This window comes from Cottoperca gobio, chromosome 18, assembly GCF_900634415.1.
Source record: "Cottoperca gobio chromosome 18, fCotGob3.1, whole genome shotgun sequence".
In the NCBI taxonomy this organism is placed as follows: domain Eukaryota; kingdom Metazoa; phylum Chordata; class Actinopteri; order Perciformes; family Bovichtidae; genus Cottoperca; species Cottoperca gobio.
Window position 1 is genome coordinate 12,147,546 of NC_041372.1, and position 19,309 is coordinate 12,166,854.

Genomic DNA, 19,309 nt, shown 5'->3' on the forward strand with positions numbered 1-19,309 from the left:
ATCACCGCAGCTTCAGCAATAGAGGTTTTGAACATCGCCCACTCAGGTTCAATGCCCCCAACCTCCACAAGGATGGCTGAAAAGCTCAGAAAGAAAGAAAATGACTCAGACTAATAATAATTCAGTTCCAAATAATATCAGTAATATTTATTCTGGGTTAACTAAAATAGGAAAAACAGAATACACCTTCCCTTTGAACTCCTTTCGTTTTATTGGTTATTATCTTGGTCAGTGAGTGATAGCTGTGTTGTGATTGGCATCAGGTGAGGAAGAGGAACAGAAAGAAGGCCGCAATCAGGTAAAAACAAGTGTGTGTGTGTGTGTGTGTCGCTAAACTAGCAGGTGTAATGATGCTAGCTAACCGTTAAGCTAGAACGTCGGTTGCTAAGTTACCATTAGTCTACTGCTAGCATTTGTTACTTTAAGCTAGCTTGTGTGACTAGTAGATACATGCACAAGTCAAGTGTGAGCTTGGACCATGGATGTATAAAGATAACTTGGAACCGACGCTGGATTCAAGGTCAGACGGACCCCACGGTGACCGGTGTCCTCTGATAAGGACATGGGGTCAGTATCTAGCACCATTGTTGACCGGAAAAGCCCTTGGGTGAATGACGAATGCTTCCCGTTACACCGCCATGAACTCTCTTCAGGATCGAAACAGAACTGTAAGTAAAACTTTTCTTTTCCCTGTTTGAGTGAACAGTTATTTTGTGTGTCACTTGTTTAGCTAGTGTAATGTAGTGTTATGACTGTGATTTGTTTGTTTACAATTTGGATTTTGTACAATATGTGAAGTTTAGTTTTCCTTTTTGTTTTGCCAATTGGTGAAGTTGATTGATATGTTTGAGTAATAATATTTTGAGGAGTCTATTATTATTTTACAGGTTCTATATTGGAATGATGTTTGCTTGTTGAGTTATTTGTTAAATTTCAAATATAATGGGGCAAAATATAAGCCTAGATCTTTTCACATTAAACATCTGGAAAGGTCTTTGGGGTCAGTTATTTAATTGAAGATAGGTTCTAAGTGAATTTCTATCTGAATTTAAATTGTGCAGTATTTTTTGTTCACAGGTTGTAATAATTCCACTTTAATTAGGTATACCTTGTGCTAGCTACCTTGACTAACAAACCTCAAATCCCCCATCATTTCTAGTTCATACTCAGTCTTTGCCAGCATCTTAGACATGGCATAGGGTTGTTGGGTGCTTACAATTTGTTGAGTTTATTATAAAAAAAAAAGAACAATGTTGGTTTGTTCATGGTATTGTATTTTAGAGGCATTGGTGTTGAGACTCTTCTTTTTATTTTTATTTTATCAATTTCATGACACACAATCCCAACCGGTCGACTCCATGTCTGCATTGGCCATGCAAAGTTCAGGGATGATTTAAAAACACAGATGGTGTTTTGAGCCTGTCTTTTTTAAATTTATTTTTTATACATATGGTGAGAATTGTCAATATTAATACCAGCATTGATGTGTTTCATCACATTACATTCATATAATTTACTTTACAACAAAAACAAAAATGTTATAGTGTGTAGTACCTCTTTTAAAAGTGTTGGTTTTGAGCAGGATGTCCTGTGTTGTGCATAACAATTCTCTGATCAGTTGTCTGCAGTGTTTTGACTCTAGCTTTTAGTATCTCAGGTGGTACCAAAAAACACAATCTTTAACTTTTGCTAATGGAAAACCAAAAAAGATCCACACAGAGACAGGGGGAGAGAAATAAAGATATTGTTAGGACAAAGTCTTTACAAATGAAAGTCTTCGATCTGTAAAGACCTGTCCAAATCCAGCCGTGCTGACCATTTACCATGGCACCAGACATCTGAGAAGTAATGCATGAAAGCATTTTGGTTTGGATTAAGGTGAGACTTTATGCTAGGGCTGGGCGATTTTAATCCAGTTTTATTTTCAATTACCATTTTGGCTTCTAACAATTGCTAGAGCACAATGTTCTTCATATATCTAGCCTCTTACTTTGGCCCTCAAAGTGCACCAGAGTGATGCATTTAAGTTTAAAGGAGATGAGGCCAATGACAATCAGGACCGTGAATAAACAGAGCAACGTTAATTTTACAATGTAGATTGAGATTAAGCTACGTGGGTTGAATTTAGACAAAGTAGGTTTCTGTGTTTCGCTTCCTGCCCTTTTATGTGCCACCTGCTATCATTGCTCTGCTGCATTCATGGTTTGCTGCTCCTGTCAAACTGTTTCACAATCGTTGACATTACGTGCAAACAATTTGAGTCGACTGAAAATGCTTCTTCTTCTGAGTTGTTGGATTATTGCAGGTAAAAGTTTTACATTTTGCATGTTAAATGTCAGATTCAGTTCATCTTTTTTTGTAACTATTTATATGAGGTTATAACACTATATGTTAAATGTAGTAAAGTCTTATTTTGTTTATACAGAAGGTTGTTTTTATGTAGGAAATGTATTCATTTGAGTTGTTTATAACTTTATAAAGCTGCTCATTGTGAGGTTATTTGCAATGCATTAACTCAGCCTTAGTGTAACTGGTTCTCGGTATTACAAAAACATGTTGTATACGTTTTCTATGCTCATTTTTATTTCTATGACATTCTCTGACATTTTACTGCTTAAAGCAGGTCTGCTTTAAATGCTGCGTATAACCTTTTTTAAGGTAATTTCTTTCTTTCCTTTTTTATTTCAAGACGATTTATTTTAATGATATCATATAATGTTTCTTTTCAGGGATTACAACAGAAGTACCACCAATGAGGCACTATCGGGTGAAAAACAGCTCATTATGTTTACCAGTTGTAACATCACCACCATATCAACAAGATACGTGGTCTTTTAACAAGAACGTTATTGTTTTAGATAAAAACATCACACCCAATTACAAAGACAAAGTGTATTATAATCCAGGAAACCAGTCCTTGTGTATCAAAAAGATCACTGAGACTGACCGTGGCATCTATACATTTACATTCATTCATTTAATTAATTCTACATTCCAAACATCAACTGAGACCCACAGACTAATTGTTGAAGGTAAGTTCTAAATATTTTTGTTGTCTTTAGTCAGTAGATTTCATTATTCAGAGTGAGTCCTTACTAGATGTTTCTTTTAAACTGGCTTTAAGATTTTTCTCAAACCTTTCATGACAAGAACATGATCTATTCACCCCTTTTTAAAATACATATACTTTTTTGCATGCATATACTGTAGTGGATATGCTCTTTATGTTGTGTATATGATGTTGTCATTCTTGCACCACAGGGGGCCAACAAATGTCCTAATGCCTTTTTAAAAAAATATATCTGCAGAAACTGTTCCCAGGCCTGTCATTAGGCTGTCACGACTGCACTCTAACCTGTCTGCTGAATTCTGCAACATCGCAGTCAACTGCTCCATCCGGGATGACTGGGTGCGTTCAGTCTGTGATAATAACTGCATAACATCTCAGAGATCCTTATTCTGGAAGTTCAACATCATCATCCTCACCGACGGCAGATCTGTTGTCTGCATTGGCAGCAACCACGTCAGCACAACAAATGTTTCTGTAAGCATAGAGGCAATGTGTAAGTATTATGTGATTTATTTATTCATTTGTCACTCAAAGTTTAAATCCAGAACATATATACGCAGTTATTTATTTTTAAACATTTTTGGGTCAATATAATAATTCAGTTTTTGCAGGTACTATCTACTAACATGTGTTTATATGTCTTTCCAGGCTTTGGAAAATCTAATCATCCACCCACTGTAATATTTATAGTTATTGTAGTGTGTGTAGCCCTCTGTGCCTTTGCTTTCTGTGTGGCTATGGGGTTCTTTTCAACACAATATTGTCACAATCAGGTAAGATGGATTTACTAAGAAATATTTAAATAGATGTTTGTGATGTAACTTTGAGGGCGTAAATATTATGGGGTGTTTTCAGATGATTGCAACCAAAACCATTCTGCAAGAAATTGAGATTTACTTTAATGCTAGGGGGAGTTTTGTCATAGTATGCAAAATATTTCTATACAAGACTGGAAACACACTTTACTGCATTATTTCTTGGCACAGACATCTACTGCTCAGATGATACAAAGCCAGCCAGCGGAGGCACAGCCAAACTCTGTGCCGAGAGTCTCCACCTCTTCTTCCAGTCAAGCTGAGGCCTCTTATGAAAACGTGGCTGCCCCACAGCCCTGCCAGACCAGCAGCCCAACAGTCAGCCCAAGAGAGGAGTCTGAGCAAAGTCAGAAAGTAGATACCTTCTACAGCGTTTTACACACTCCAAAGGTGACTTCCTCTCAAGGCGAGAGTGGAGATACGAAAGGACACACGGACATACAAGAGGCACCGACTTCACAGTATGTCACACTGGATGAGACGGAGCACCCTGCGCAAATTGACACGGTGTACAGTGTGTTGCAAAAGCCAAAGAAAATCTGAAGTCACAGCACCACCAACAGGTCAAACAAGATAGTCAGAAGCCAAAGAGAAAAAGAGGCCTTTTGACAATTTGGATATGCATGCAGAATTTACTTGCTTTTTTTGTACAGTGTTATGTTTACTTTCAGAAAATATTTTCTTTTCTGTTTTATTAAATAAAACTTTTTTGTATTTTCCTCAATAATACAATTTATTTTTAACAATCTGTTACCATAAGCATTTATAGCACATGTATGCTGATTTAAATCTTTTACGTCACTATGACATGCATACAAAGCAGTAAACCAGAGTTTAACTGGCCACTAAAACTCTGTTTGGACTTTTATTTAGGTTGCTTCTGCTTCTGCTCGTGTCTGTACAGACTAGAGATGCAACTTTCCTTGAGGATTCAAATAAGCCTATGACCCTAATCACAAAATGTCTACATTGTTCATGTGTCGACATACACGGAACAACATACTGTACGTAAAGAGCTGGAAGAGGAGACACCAATTTGTAGGTGAGGATTTGTTATTGAGGATATTTTGTTTGAAATAGCCAGAAATGACCACATGGGGCTGACATACTACCCTAATTGATGCCGACATAACAAACTCCTTTTTAAAGTCTGGGACTGGGGCTGCTGTAGTTATGTCTGAGGAATCCCCTTTCCTAGCTTCTTGAAATGTTCTGGATTTTTTTTATTTTAATTTAGACTTTCAAGGTCATTATGTCTTTTTTCTTCTTCTTTTTTTGCGTAGCTGTTAGGCCCACTTCCTGTATTTAACTGCTTTTCTGAGGCAAACTCTGCACTGTTGAGGCCAATAACTGCGAACATGTCTGTTGACTTCTGCCACTTCTCAAACCCACATAGTGTGAAATGATGGAAAACATGAGGAAAAGCTAATGGAAAATAATACCAAAGTTTCATAACAAAACGAGTCCTTTCAGATGGGATGACTCACATTACCCATCACAATAAAGTGGCGTTAAATGTGACGTTGATGCCTGCACAAATATGATGCTTACAACACCGGTGCGGAAAAGATCACAAATTCCAACAGAGTGTATTTGCATTTCTTTGGTCTGCTACAGCGTACCCTGCTCTGTAAATCAACTGTCTTTCTCATAGAGGGTTCTTTAATCAGTTGTTCTAAAAATCTGTGTTTCTGTACATATTTTAAACTAAACATGCATCTGCGAACATACTCAACAACTGCTTTAGAACAGAAGTTCAGGGAGAAAACAAAACCAAACTGCCTTCATAAAGGTATGAGACAAACAATAATGAACACAAACATTTAAATGCTTATACAAGTTAAAAAAGACTGAAGATAACAAACTCCATTACTGACCAGAAAAGACACAAATATAGCACAGGCGTGTCAACACTTAACACATGAATGTTGTTTTCCACGTCTCTTATTTTGCTGATGATGCACTTCTCTTTATGGACCTGAAACAAAATCATACAACAGAATAATATGTACTTGATACATCAACCTTATAAAGTTACCAAGGCTGTTCCCAGTTATACTGAAGAATCAAAGACATCTTGACATCCTATATTGACTTTAATTTGAACTGCATGCTGACCTACAGGTATATGAACCTCTAGTGTATTTAATAATGATCACATGATACAGATTAATTAATTTCGTCCTGTGACACTTTTACTTTGTATACATACAAGCTGATTTGTCATATTCATAATATTTAACGATGTTGCAGATGATTTGACTATCCTGGTGAGCCCTGTCCATCCTGTGAATGAGGGAGATTCTGTTACTCTTAGCTGCATATGGAACACAGAACAAACACTTTCCAATGTCACTTTCTACAAAAATGACAAACTCATCCAAAATGATACCAGAGGGAAGCTAATTATCTCTACAGTGTCAAAGTCAGACGAAGGCTTCTACAGGTGTCAATACTCAGGAGAAATGTCACCACAGAGTTGGATGTCAGTAAAATGTGAGTATGATTGATACAGCCCGTCTTCGTTTGTGTCATGATCTTGTTTTCTTGTTTTATTTTTTTTAAGTTCATTCTCCTTGTGTTATGTCTAAGTGTACTTCCTGTGTGTGTTTTCTCTCCTTTTGTGATTGTTGATTTGATCCTCCTGTGTCCATTCACCCTGCCCTTGTGTCATTGCCTTTCTCCCCCAGCTGTGTCTCGTTCCCTTCATTGGTTTCTTTGTGTATATATCTCTGTCTGTCTCATTGTTCCTTGTCTGATCGTCATTCATGTTACACCCATGTTTCCTCGTGCTTCCTCGTGCTTCCTCGTACTTCCTCGTGCTTCTCCGTATTACCTAGTGATGGCGAGATGAAGCTTCATGAAGCATTGAAACTTTCCATCCAATTGGTTCACTCATGGGCTGAAGCTTCATGGTGCTTCATTTGCTCTACTGTGCCATCAAGTGGACAATACATGTAAAACCGGCAGAGTGATTACATGGCTTTGGTGTGTGAAGCTTTGAATTTAATAAAATAATGAATTATGTTTGTGATGCCAATACATAAATTATGGACTTATTAATATGGTGTCTGTTAAAAGGGAAAGTGGAGACAAATTGTGATGGGAATGTGTTTGTGTCAAGTCAGCATCGAGGAGGTGTTGTTGTTGTATCCAAGTTCTTTTGAATACAACGGACACTTCACCTTTTAAAATACCAGAAATGAGTAAGAAAGACATTAGAACAAGGGATCACATTATATTACGCTAGTCATTACATGTCATATAGCAGACGCTCTTATGCAGAGCAACTTACATTGAACTAAGTAGTCTCCCTGGAGCAACTCAGGGACCTTGCTCAAGGGTACAATGTTGGCAGCCTGGTATTGAACTCCCAACCTTTTAGTGTTTTGTTTTGGAAGGCGTACCACTAGACCACTAGGCCATCACCACCATAGTTATCATTACTAAGTGCATACCTTATTAGGTGAGATCAGCTCAAAATGTTCCCAGACAGGGAGAAATCTCCTCTTGCTGGTTCCATCGCAAAAAAAGAAGTTCAAATAGATTGCAGACAAATGCGCAATAAAGTCCCAAGTCCACAAATTGTGAGGGGGGGATCAATTGCAGTTCGCTCCCCCTTATATTTTGAATGGTACGCCAAACACGTCAACCAGTTCCTGAATCATTCACGTGATACGGCAGGTTCGCGAGACGGAAGGACACATCACTAGTGCTACCTCGTGCGACCTCGTGTTTTCCTAGTTTGTGTTTTATTTGTAAGCTTTGTTAAATAAAGCTCTCTTTTTGTCAAAATCGTCTTGCGTTCTGCATTTTGGTCCTCACCTTTTCCACGGCGTGACAGTTTGTCTATGTGTTCTCCAACAGCCATAGCTTAATCAGATGCATAGGTGTTACTAATGACTCTTTAACAAGTTTAACAAGACAAAGACGGAAGACTTTAGAGTCAAGTTTACGCTGACGGCCAATCACAGTGAGCCTTATTGAGGAGTCAGCAGCCATCAAAGACTGAACTGGTCTGACTTGCACTGTTTTGGAGCTGGTTGCTCGTTGCCACCTGGTGGCTGTATCGAAGCACTGAACGCGTTGAGCCTTCCGTTCAGGAATTCTGATTCTGAAAACCTTTGAAAAATCTGTCTTCAGATAGTTCTTGGCCAAGTCGGGTTTACGCCTTCCTTACCTTGACCATGTCTCTGAGCACTGAACACCTTGTACTTCTGGGCACCCCAGGTAGGTTGCAGTTCTGGAATATGACAGCACTGGAGAATAATGGGTTCCTAGTAGCTTCACGTTTGATTCTTCTCAAATCTTTGGCAGTTCATTTGGTTCTTTCTTTCTCAACACATTTCTTGCGACACTGTTGACTATTTGCAATAAAACGTTTGATGGTTCTGTGATCACGCCCCAATATCTTAGCAATTTCAAGAGTGCTGCATCCCTCTGAAATACTTTTTACAATTTCAGATTCAGTTAAATTTCTTTGTTGGTCCATTTTGCCTGAGGAAAAGAAGCTGCCTAATAATTATGCACACCTTGATCTAGGTGTTGATCTCCTTAGGCCACACCGTCCCTCATTACACAAATACACATCACCTGATATGCTTAAATCCAATACATTCAAGTTTATACAGCTTGGAGTTGGAAAATATGCATAAAAATGATGATGTGGTCAAAATACTCACTTGTCTAATAATTGTGCACACAGTGTATAGTGCGCTCTATCATGGAGAAAAGAAGTGGACTATTTTATCCTCTATCTTATACAGTTATTTTACTGTATTATAAGCAGAAGTGTGTTTTAAAGGAATCCTCTCAGCATTATTTTCACACTGACTACTTGCAATGTGCAGTGTGGTCTCCTTTCCTGTTACTCGGTGCTTAGTGTAATATATATATATATATATATATATATATATATATATAAACAGTATCTCATGAGTCCATTGCCACACTCTGAAGAGTTATTGAATGCTAAAAAAACAATAATTGTATTCTCTATGACAAAACCCAGAGTCACATCTAATGTAACAGTCTTTGGCTCTCTTCAAGTTCACTTCTGTTAATGACACTATTTCTGTTAGTTAGCACAGTCACTTCCTGTGGGCGAGGTTGTGACAGCTTGAAACCAGAATTCTGTGTTGAGATACAGCACTGCAGTTCAACATATTTCATATATAACAAGGTCCCAGTTGGATGAGAGAGCCCATGGATTACAAAGTGAGTATAACACCTGCAATGTCATCTGTATTCTGTAGAGTTAGGCTCTTTATTCCTTCTAGAAGGAAACCTTTGACTTCATGCAGCAGCCTTTAGAGTAGCATCGACAGTTACTGAGCCTTTGTGAGTAACAGTAGTCAACAGGATGATCAAATCTGTCATGAAACAAGTGTAAATATGTTATCTCTCCACTATAAGATATGATTCAATGGTATTTATTTCTTATATATGAGCATAAAATATGCTGTTAAAACCGGTTTAGTTGTGTGAGCTTTGTGTAAAAGGTAAGGAAGCACAGAACGTATGAAAAGAAACTTCCGATCCAACATCTCATTGCACTTGTTTCTCTGCAGTTCCTGATATTTCTTCATATCTGCGGTTTCAAGCTTCTATTAACTCAAAGTGGAAGCATTTCTCAGAAGCAGAGTGGCGCAGTGTGGCTGTGAAGATGGGACACGCTTTGCGCTGTGTGCTGGCGTTACTCTGTGAGTACTTGTTGCTAAAACCTTTTAAATGCCTGATGTTATGATATATTTAATAGATTCTGTTAGTTTGTTGTTCTCTGATATCATTTCAAACTTTTATTTTAGCACTGAATATACTCTATTGTGGACATGCTCAAGGTAATTATACAGTTTTCTTTTTTATATATCTTTATCTTTTACATACATCTTTAAAATATATATATATATATTCACTCAAGACGATTCGCCTCTTACTGCAACTCTTTAAACCACATCCTCTTTCTGTCTCTTCTCTTTTGTTAATGTATGATAAAGACTTTGACAATAAAGAAAACACATTTCACTCGATGCAACTTGTGTTGGTTTCTAGATGCTGTGCTGAACATTGAGCCGAACTGGTCCACTTTCTTTACCGGAGAGTCTGTTACCTTCATGTGTGGCGTTACGGGAGTAAAAGACCCCAACTCGTATTACAAAATCTATAAGGCTGATCAACAAGATTGTCGACTTACACCAAAAACGAGAACTTAACATTACAACCTCTAGCTAAAGGCTGGAGTGGTGAATACCACTGCTTGATGTACTCATCTGGGCTCAACTAAAGAGAGTAACAAAGTCTCTCTCACTGTATCAGGTAAGTGATCAAAGCTTTATCCACCAAGTTCAAAAGAGCACTTATTTATTTATGAGCCATGTTGATATGATCACCCAGTTTAGGTTAATATACAATGTGTGTTTTTATCTTGTGTAAAAACTGTTCTGAGATTTAGGAAGCTGAAGGTTTGAGCAGCTCCACTGATGCTGTATAGGCAGCTGTACAACTGTAACCCGGTGCTGTTGTGTGAAGGACCAATGATCATATAATCATGAGCATTACAATGAGAAGAACAAGATGTGCAGGGTTCAGCTGTTCACATCAAGGCATTTACATAATGAGAATAACGCTTCACCAACAAACCATATGTTTTACCCCTTGTGAGAGATGAATACAGGACCTTCCATTCTAGAAATGAACCCGCCTAATGTGCAATGTTTCCTTATTACTGATAACAGTGATGTATCAAACAGACAGGTGAGTACGGAGCCTCCTTCAGGAAATGTGTTCGTTCATAACTGAGTAAACGTGTCGTGATTTATATCAGTAAAAGTGTCTTCGACTTCTTCTGTCTCCAACTTAATGTCAAATTCTAATTTAGTTATAAACATAAATCACAGATATGTTGTAACATTTGTTCACACATGTTCATTTAATTGAGCTGATTTACTAAAACAAGGAACCATTTGTGTTACAGACAAAGACGTGATTGTGGAAACACCTGCATCTACCTTGTTTGAAGGAGAACCAGTGACTCTGCGCTGTAGGCATCGTACCCCGAGAGAGGGGCAGGATGCCGTCTTCTACAGAGACGGATCACCTATTGAAGTGGACACAAACCATCAGTCACCCATGAGATCAACAAACACAGTTCAAGTGACGTCAGATCGGAGCTCTTACATGTGTAAATTTGAGGACGAAGAATCTGAAGCAATAACTCTGAAAATGGAACGTAAGTAGTTTTCATACCACGGACCTGCAGACATGTAGCATTCAGAGTAAAGCACAGGGCCCATCTGTCTGCGTTGTCTTGGAGACACTGGACACTTAAAGAACAAAAGAGAAGGCTGTTTAAAATGTCTTCCATTGTTATCAGTGTGTTTGTACTTTAATCCATGTTCGGTTCATTTAACCAACAACTTCAGTGGTTAATAAGTGTGACATATAAGAATAGTTGCTATTTGTTTCCATCAGTTTACTCTACTTTAATAATGTCCACAGATTTAAAACAGGGATTTAATATCTTCTACAAATTCATTGTATTATCTTTGACCTGGACTCATTCACAGGGACAATAATAACCATTTGTATTCATTTGTGTTCTCCATTAAAACAGCACAACCAAAGGCCCAACTGAGCCAAGACGATCATGTCGGGGGCAACGTGACCCTGACCTGCTCTGTGAAGACATCATCTTCATCTGGTTGGAAATACTTCTGGTACAGAGGCAAGAAAGCCTCTGAAGCCCTGACCACACAGGGTGTGGTCTTCCACTCAGATGCAAAGATCAGTGTCTCAGAAGGAGGACTCTACTGGTGCAGAGGAGGAACAGGAGACCCCGTTTACTACACAGAGTACAGCCATTCAGCCGGTAAAGAAGAAATCTGCTCTTTGTTTGAATTAAAATTAAAGGCTTAAGTAAACACTTGCAACAAAAGACACCTAAACATGAACTTAAAATACTGAATCAAACACTAAACACACAGAACAGAGACAGTTTGTTGACCCGGCACACACTTGTATCATGCTAGTGACACACGCAGAAATGAATACACTATATTCATGAATAAGGATTAAGACGAACACTAAAAACATTTAGTTTGATGTTAAACCTTTTCTCACTCTTGTGTTTGGGGCTTCTTGATCACGGACAGTCACAAACAAGGCTGTTGTGACCCGACGACCCAACTGGCCTGAAATATACAGAGGAGAGACGGTCACTCTGACATGTGACATTAAGGACGGAGGAGACACTGAGTGGGAGTATAGCTGGACAACATCCAGTAGCATCCACACCACCAAGAACACATGAATACATGATCAGTAATGCTCAGTCATCACACAGTGGAGACTACAGGTGTATGGGCACACTGAAAGGTGAAACGTCTACAAAGTGGAGTGATGCAATAATACTGAGAGTATCTGACAGTAAGTCATCACTCATCCTTTTTATTTTGATAAATGTCAAATATATTCAATGTTACTATATTTTAAGACGGTAAACCTTCACATTTGTATTATATGTTTGGAGATGGAGAAAAAACGTGGGATACAAATGTTACCAACCAACAATACATCATAACGTCTTCATTCTGTGAAATCATTCCCCAACAGATAAACCTCTGCCAGTCCTCACTGTGTCTCTGTCATGGCTGAGCCCTGGAGCCTCAGTAACTCTGACCTGCAGTGTTGAACATCCAGCTGCAGGATGGAGGTACGACTGGTATAAGGCTGTTCCCAAACTGTCAGACAACTCCTACAGCTATGAGCTGCTACCTGGCAGCAGCACTGGGACTGAACAGGATTCCTACATCGTTCATGGACAGACACACACAGCAGGATATGTGTGCAGAGCTGGAAGAGGAGATCCAGTGTATTACACTCAATACAGTCAACCGAAGTTTGTCCAGTCTGGAGGTAGGTCTGTTTTTACTTTTACATTCTTGTAAATGGAAGAAATGCTACTACATTACATTTTTATTAAGATACACTAATGCTTTTAAAATGTTGTTTTAATTTTTTCAATATCAGTTTGGAATAAGTCTTACAATTAAATTTGAGCTGATTCAAATTATTTCTTATTTCTATTAGTGAATTATTTTATTATTTTTATCCAAAGACATTCCAATAATATCCTGATCTGGGAAATAAACAATGTTTACTAAAATATGTACAGGAGTATGAGTGTGAGGCACTGGTACTTTGTTTCTCTTCCCTCACTTTCCCTTCTCTCTGTACTTTTTAGATTTAGTTTTCATGTCTTCTTATGATTCATTCATGCATTATACACTCACTTTCTATGCTTGCTTACTCTCTCCTTCATGTCATCTTTGTTTCTGTGTTACACTGTCTCAGAATTCAGAACCATGAAATGAATACACTATATTCATGAATAAGGATTAAGACGAACACTAAAAACATTTAGTTTGATGTTAAACCTTTTCTCACTCTTGTGTTTGGGGCTTCTTGATCACGGACAGTCACAAACAAGGCTGTTGTGACCCGACGACCCAACTGGCCTGAAATATACAGAGGAGAGACGGTCACTCTGACATGTGACATTAAGGACGGAGGAGACACTGAGTGGGAGTATAGCTGGACAACATCCAGTAGCATCCACACCACCAAGAACACATGAATACATGATTAGTAATGCTGAGTCATCACACAGTGGAGACTACAGGTGTAAGGGCACACTGAAAGGTGAAAGGTCTACAAAGTGGAGTGATGCAATAATACTGAGAGTATCTGACAGTAAGTCGTCACTCATCCTTTTTATTTTGATAAATGTCAAATATATTCAATGTTACTATATTTTAAGACAGGTAAACCTTCACATTTGTATTATATGTTTGGAGATGGAGAAAAAACGTGGGATACAAATGTTACCAACCAACAATACATCATAACGTCTTCATTCTGTGAAATCATTCTCCAACAGATAAACCTCTGACAGTCCTCACTGTGTCTCTGTCATGGCTGAGCCCTGGAGCCTCAGTAACTCTGACCTGCAGTGTTGAACCTCCAGCTGCAGGATGGAGGTACTACTGGTATAAGGTTGTTCCCAAACTGTCAGACAACTCCTACAGCTCTGAGCTGCTACCTGGCAGCAGCACTGGGACTGAACAGGATTCCTACATCGTTCATGGACAGACACACACAGCAGGATATGTGTGCAGAGCTGGAAGAGGAGATCCAGTGTATTACACTCAATACAGTCAACCGAAGTTTGTCTGGTCTGGAGGTAGGTCTGTTTTTACTTTTACATTCTTGCACAAAGAAGAAATGCTACTACATTACATTTTTATTTAGATAATTAATGTTTCAAAGTATTAATTTTTTCAAAATCCAGCTGGGAATACAGTTAGGAGTCAAAAGTTTGGACACACACTCTCATTCAATGTGAATGTCATGTTGTTATCATGTCTTACAATTACATTTTATTTTCCATATGTCGATATTCTTTTTAATCCAAAAAATCCATCTATGTTTGCTTGTTTACTTTTCTGTCTTTTTTGTGATCCAGATGGAAGTTCTGCACTCAGATGGCAGTAATGAACCACAGGTTCCTCTACAGTTTGCATAAACATAAACACTTTGTTTGTCCCCTCTTTATGTGTTCAGATGTTCATTCAGCAGCGTCTCTCTCAGTGAGTCCTGACAGACTGCAGCACTTCACCGATACGTCTGTGTCACTGAGCTGTGAGGGAAACTCTACTGAGTGGAGCGTGAACAGGTTCTCAGAATATGGCAACCGGGTTACCTGTTCAGTGTGGGGGACAATGACTGGATCCACATGCAACATGAACCGTTACTGGACTAGTGGAGTTTACTGGTGTGAGTCTGAAACAGGACAGTTCAGCAATGCAGTCAACATCAGTACAGTACTCTGTGAGTTTTAATTCATTTACAAAATGAGTTAAAGTTGATTTGTCTTTTAACAAACCTTTAAACAAGCTCAACAGCTTTCGTTATTCCACTGTCATTTATCTCAATTATCCAAGAAAGATGTGTTTGGGTGGAGTTATCTGGCATCAGACTAGACCAGTCTGTAGCTCACTGCCACAACATTCACATTGCATCCCAACATATACAGTGTAATGTGTGATGGAGCTGTGATTCTCATGTGCATCACTAAATTACCTTTTGATCATTCAAATGCAGGTATTTGCTCAGCTACTGTGTGCACCTGTGGAATAAATGATATTTCATGTATTCTCATCATTGTGACTAAACGTGTTGCATCACCTGCATCAGCTGATCTCTGAACAAAACTTCTCACTCTTTGATCTTTTTACAGCTGACGGTGTTATCCTGGTGAGCCCTGTCCGTCCTGTGGCTGAGGGAGATTCTGTCACTCTTGGCTGCAAGTTGAAGACAGAAAAAGTTCTTTATAATGTGGATTTCTATAAAAATGGCAAACTCATCCAAAATAATACCAAAGGGGAGCTGACTATCTCTGCAGTTTCAAAGTCAGATGAAGGCTTTTATAAATGTAAAGGCCTTAAATCTAAAGATTCACAACACAGTTGGACAGTTGGACGTCACCAGAGAGTTGGATGTCAGTAACATGTGAGTAAGATTACAAACTGTTTCTTTGTAAACTGTGTTACAGTCTGAGATATAAATATATATATAAAAGAAGTAATAACTGAATTATAAGTTGGTTTAGTTTCATATCAACTGTTTGTGTCAGAGAAATAGTTTTATACAGCTGGGTATTCTGTAATGAAACACAAACGTGAACACGTGAGCAGCAGTGAAAGGAACGTGATGTGATCGTCATGCTCGTGTATCTGAGTTCATGTGTTCTAATACTTGAGTATATGTTTATGATTAGTGTGTGTGTATATTCTGTAGAGTGATTGTTTCTTATTCTTGGAGTTTCATTACTGAGACTTGATCTATCTGAGGAAAGTGTTATATAACTAAATATTAATAAATGTTATATATAGCAGCAGCGTCCGGGCCTGTAGAAAGCTCTCCGTCTCCTGTGCTGTGGATCGTTGGGCTGCTTTGTGGAGTTTCTTTTCTGATCATGTTCCTGCTGTTTCTGTATCGCTGCAGAAAGTCAAACGGTGAGATCCTTTCCTTCTGATATTAGATTGATTCTGATGTAATTACATGTAATATAGTAACAATAGAACAAAATACAATATTAACAGCATTTTCCTTTTCTTCTTTTTTACAGATTCATGCTTTACCAGGTTGGTACAACTCTCTCTTCTCTCCCTCTGAACATCACAGCAGTAATATGTTCCTTATTAAATCCACTGTGTTTACTACATGTTTTGGGCCCAGCAGGTCTCAGAGCACCAATCAGGGCCCTGCTACAGACCACATGATCAACCAGGGAGAAACTCAATATGCTTCTGTTCACCACGGTCAGCCTTCATCCTTATTATTTTTGTAATTTATTGTTAACTCTTTTTTTGAAAATGTAATAATTTATTTAATGGGATTAAAAGTTTGAATATGACTGTGGCTTGACTTTCACTACTCTGTAGATAACACTTGTCTCTATGAATCAATCAAAGCCCCTACAGAACCTGAACATGGTAAAGTATAGTGTGTATATACATACTAGAATATGATGATTTAAGATACAATCTCCTAAATTAACAAGAAACATTTATATTTCAGATGAATCCAGAGATGTCACATATTCTGTGGTTGAGCTCAAAAACATGAAGGGTGAGTACGTTATGTTATGTGCTGAGGATTACATGCAATAGTTGAGAAGCTTTTGTAGGCCAGCAGTGCCTTAATAAAGTACAGGATGGACTTTTCATGCTTTCACCTCCTGACAGTGAAGAATAACGAACCACAGGACAGCGTTTACTCCACTGTGAAGATCACGTCTGCTGCAGGTACAGTCAAATACAACCGATGGCCTGAAGCTTTAGTGACGTGCTGCCTCCTACAGTGTCATTTTTAATAATTCCACTAGGTGTCGCTGGTGTGTGCAATGGTGAAATTCTTCACATACAGTACATAAGAGCTTTTAGACTTTGTATTTCATTTAATTATCCCTTTATGCATTTTAATATACACTATGCAGTCATGGAATAGACGCCAGGGCATGCCACATTTAATGTACATGTATCCCTCCATGTATAACTGATTCCTTCTATCAAACTATGATTTTAAGCTATTCTTGGGGAAATGTATATCAATACATTATCATTGTGAACTGGCTAAGATTAAAAATAATTAAATAAAAATCCATCTCTCCATTCATAGGGAAGTCGAGTCCTGCACCAGCGGATGAAACTGTTTATTCTGAAGTGAAACCAGGAACCGCTCGTGGTAATAATGCAGCGTAGCATCATGTACGTTTTGGGATTAGTCACTTTAATTATTTAATTCACAGGTGGTTAAATATGTTATCAATGGCAGTAAAATGTCATAAAGCACAATTAATTCTTAAAAAACCTTAAACCTCTTTTTCCTTTGGTTGTCTTCCAGACTAAACACACATCTGTGTGGTCAAAACCAATGGAATGGACAACAACATGAACAATTAAATATATTTTTAAACCGTTTTTGCAGCTTTTATATAATCCCTGTGCACCTCTGCTATCTCGAATATCAGACATTACTTTGTACAGTTCATCTCATAGTATCATCATTAAAAAGAAAGACATCATAGCTTTAATCTTCTGTATTTTAAAAAGTGTTGACTATTTTATGCATCAATAAACTTTCCCAGCAGCACTTTGTCAGCAGTGTTTTTAATTGCTTTTACTTGATTTTCTTTACACAAGTTTGTTTCATAATCTTCTGTAGATTTTGGTGATCCTGTAAAGTCATGCTTTTAGGTGACAGAAGGGACGTACGTGTGCTAGAGCTGAAATATGACCAACAATGTGACTTTGAATCAGAAGACAGGGGGATGCTCCTGCTGCAGGTGGACTTATGGCCCTTGTTTCTGCAGAGGTATATTTATTGGACTCAGTAGGAACAAATTAGGAATTTTCATGTCACATGTCCACATTATAGGAATAAGATTCAGTTTGAAATTAAGTGAAATGGCTGTTAGGCTGACCCTGAGCGATCCAGACCATAAGCAAGGAGGCAGAGGCAGGAGAACAAGCAAGCCACAAACGTGGGCATTTATTTACAAGATATATATATATACAATGTCACAAACCAGTGGTCACAATTGACTGCATTCATGCCTGAGGCCATCCATACTCTCCCTCAATTTGCCAAAGAGCAGCCTTATATAGTATAACAGTTAGGCTGTACCAAACCCAGGGGTGTTAACTGTTCTGTGTTTCCCACAGAACAGTACATGTACATGAACTCTAAATATTCAACATAAATTCACTAATATAAACGATAATTATTATGTGAAAAAAACAACTATGTGGCTACAAAATTTACTACGCATACCTTTACCACCCCCCCACTTCATCCGGCGCTGTGGAACCCTCCCGGAACAATAAAGATGTGTTGTTTCCACGGGGACTCTTTTAGCCGCGGACCTTGGGAGTTGGAGACAGGAGAGAACAGGTAAGTGTCTTCCTTAAACAAATGAATACATGCGTCTGTGCATAATATGAACAACAAGTATATGGTTGTGAGCTGCACAAACGTAACGGAGACTAAGACCAGACGGCTACTGGGATCACCTTCGTTACATTTCCTTTTCCCTCTCCCCTGGAATCACAGAACCTCAACAGATGGGACTCCGGGACAAACAATCGACTACCAGGTTGGACTTCCCTGGCCGGTACTTAACAGTAAAGTTGTACGGCTGCAAGGCAAGGTACCATCCAGCGATACGCATGTTTGCATCTTTCATTTTGTGCAGCCACTGGAGAGCTCGATGATCCGTCTCCAGGGTGAACTGCCGCCCCAGCAGGTAGTATCTCAGGGAATTAATGGCCCACTTCATCGCCAGGCACTCCTTTTCAATCGTAGAGTACCGAGTCTCTCTGTCTGGCAGCTTCCGACTGAGGAACACAACAGGTTTCAGCTCACCTTCAACCTCTTGCAACAGCACAGCTCCAAGGCCTACCCCGGAGGCATTTGTCTGAAGGGTGAACGGCTGATGAAAATCGGGCCTCTGAAGAACTGACTTGCTTCCAATCGCTTGCTTCAAGTCCTTGAAGGCTCCGTCGCAGTCTTCATTCCAGTGGACTTTTGCTGGTGCGGATGCCTTTGTGAGGTCGGTCAAGACAGCTGCTCGTTCTGACATCTGAGGGATGAATATGCGATACCAGCCAACGAGCCCCAGGAAGGACTTCACCCCTTTTTTCGTGGTATGGGGTAAGAGCTAATCGCTTTCACCTTACTCAGTTGCGGCCGGATCACTCCGTCTCCAATGATGTATCCCAGGTATTCAGCTTCTCTCTTGGCAAAGACACACTTACAGGGGTTGATGGTCATCCCAGCAGCCCTGATGTGGTGGAGGACCCGT

At 38.9% G+C, this 19,309-nt stretch overlaps 3 protein-coding genes across 3 annotated transcripts in view; 2 read left to right on the plus strand and 1 right to left on the minus strand.

Moving 5' to 3' along the window:
* LOC115023583 (signaling lymphocytic activation molecule-like) overlaps positions 1 to 7,750 on the minus strand; it is an 11,697-nt gene extending 3,947 nt beyond the window's left edge. The window contains 1 exon segment of the mRNA XM_029454673.1: positions 7,711 to 7,750. The gene's annotated coding sequence lies outside the window, so the exon portion shown is untranslated.
* Positions 2,155 to 5,406, plus strand: LOC115023582 (uncharacterized). The gene is made up of 6 exons (XM_029454672.1): positions 2,155 to 2,305; positions 2,730 to 3,032; positions 3,309 to 3,563; positions 3,719 to 3,843; positions 4,057 to 4,448; positions 4,759 to 5,406. Exons 1-5 carry the CDS (start codon positions 2,200 to 2,202, stop codon positions 4,426 to 4,428), a joined length of 1,161 nt encoding a protein of 386 aa, XP_029310532.1. The 5' UTR covers positions 2,155 to 2,199; the 3' UTR covers positions 4,429 to 4,448; positions 4,759 to 5,406.
* LOC115024009 (obscurin-like) lies at positions 4,790 to 17,598 on the plus strand. Its single transcript, XM_029455382.1, is given in 23 exon segments — positions 4,790 to 4,927; positions 8,967 to 9,102; positions 9,456 to 9,587; positions 9,693 to 9,725; positions 9,937 to 10,092; positions 10,823 to 11,113; positions 11,498 to 11,752; positions 12,036 to 12,184; positions 12,186 to 12,309; positions 12,496 to 12,798; positions 13,362 to 13,497; positions 13,499 to 13,635; positions 13,823 to 14,125; positions 14,506 to 14,772; positions 15,182 to 15,453; positions 15,837 to 15,959; positions 16,073 to 16,088; positions 16,186 to 16,265; positions 16,389 to 16,439; positions 16,525 to 16,575; positions 16,692 to 16,751; positions 17,125 to 17,213; positions 17,350 to 17,598. Coding segments are annotated over 13 exon segments (2,460 nt in total). The 5' UTR covers positions 4,790 to 4,927; positions 8,967 to 9,102; positions 9,456 to 9,550; the 3' UTR covers positions 15,451 to 15,453; positions 15,837 to 15,959; positions 16,073 to 16,088; positions 16,186 to 16,265; positions 16,389 to 16,439; positions 16,525 to 16,575; positions 16,692 to 16,751; positions 17,125 to 17,213; positions 17,350 to 17,598.
* The last annotated feature ends 1,711 nt before the right edge of the window (positions 17,599 to 19,309 follow it).

Excerpts from the sequence above, each read along its gene's own strand:
- LOC115023582 (XM_029454672.1), top strand. The coding sequence starts at position 2,200 with ATGGTTTGCTGCTCCTGTCAAACTGTTTCACAATCGTTGACATTACGT. Across the intron at positions 2,306-2,729 it reads GAGTTGTTGGATTATTGCAG|GGATTACAACAGAAGTACCA; the intron begins GTAAAAGTTTTA and ends GTTTCTTTTCAG. Across the intron at positions 3,033-3,308 it reads CCACAGACTAATTGTTGAAG|AAACTGTTCCCAGGCCTGTC; the intron begins GTAAGTTCTAAA and ends ATATATCTGCAG.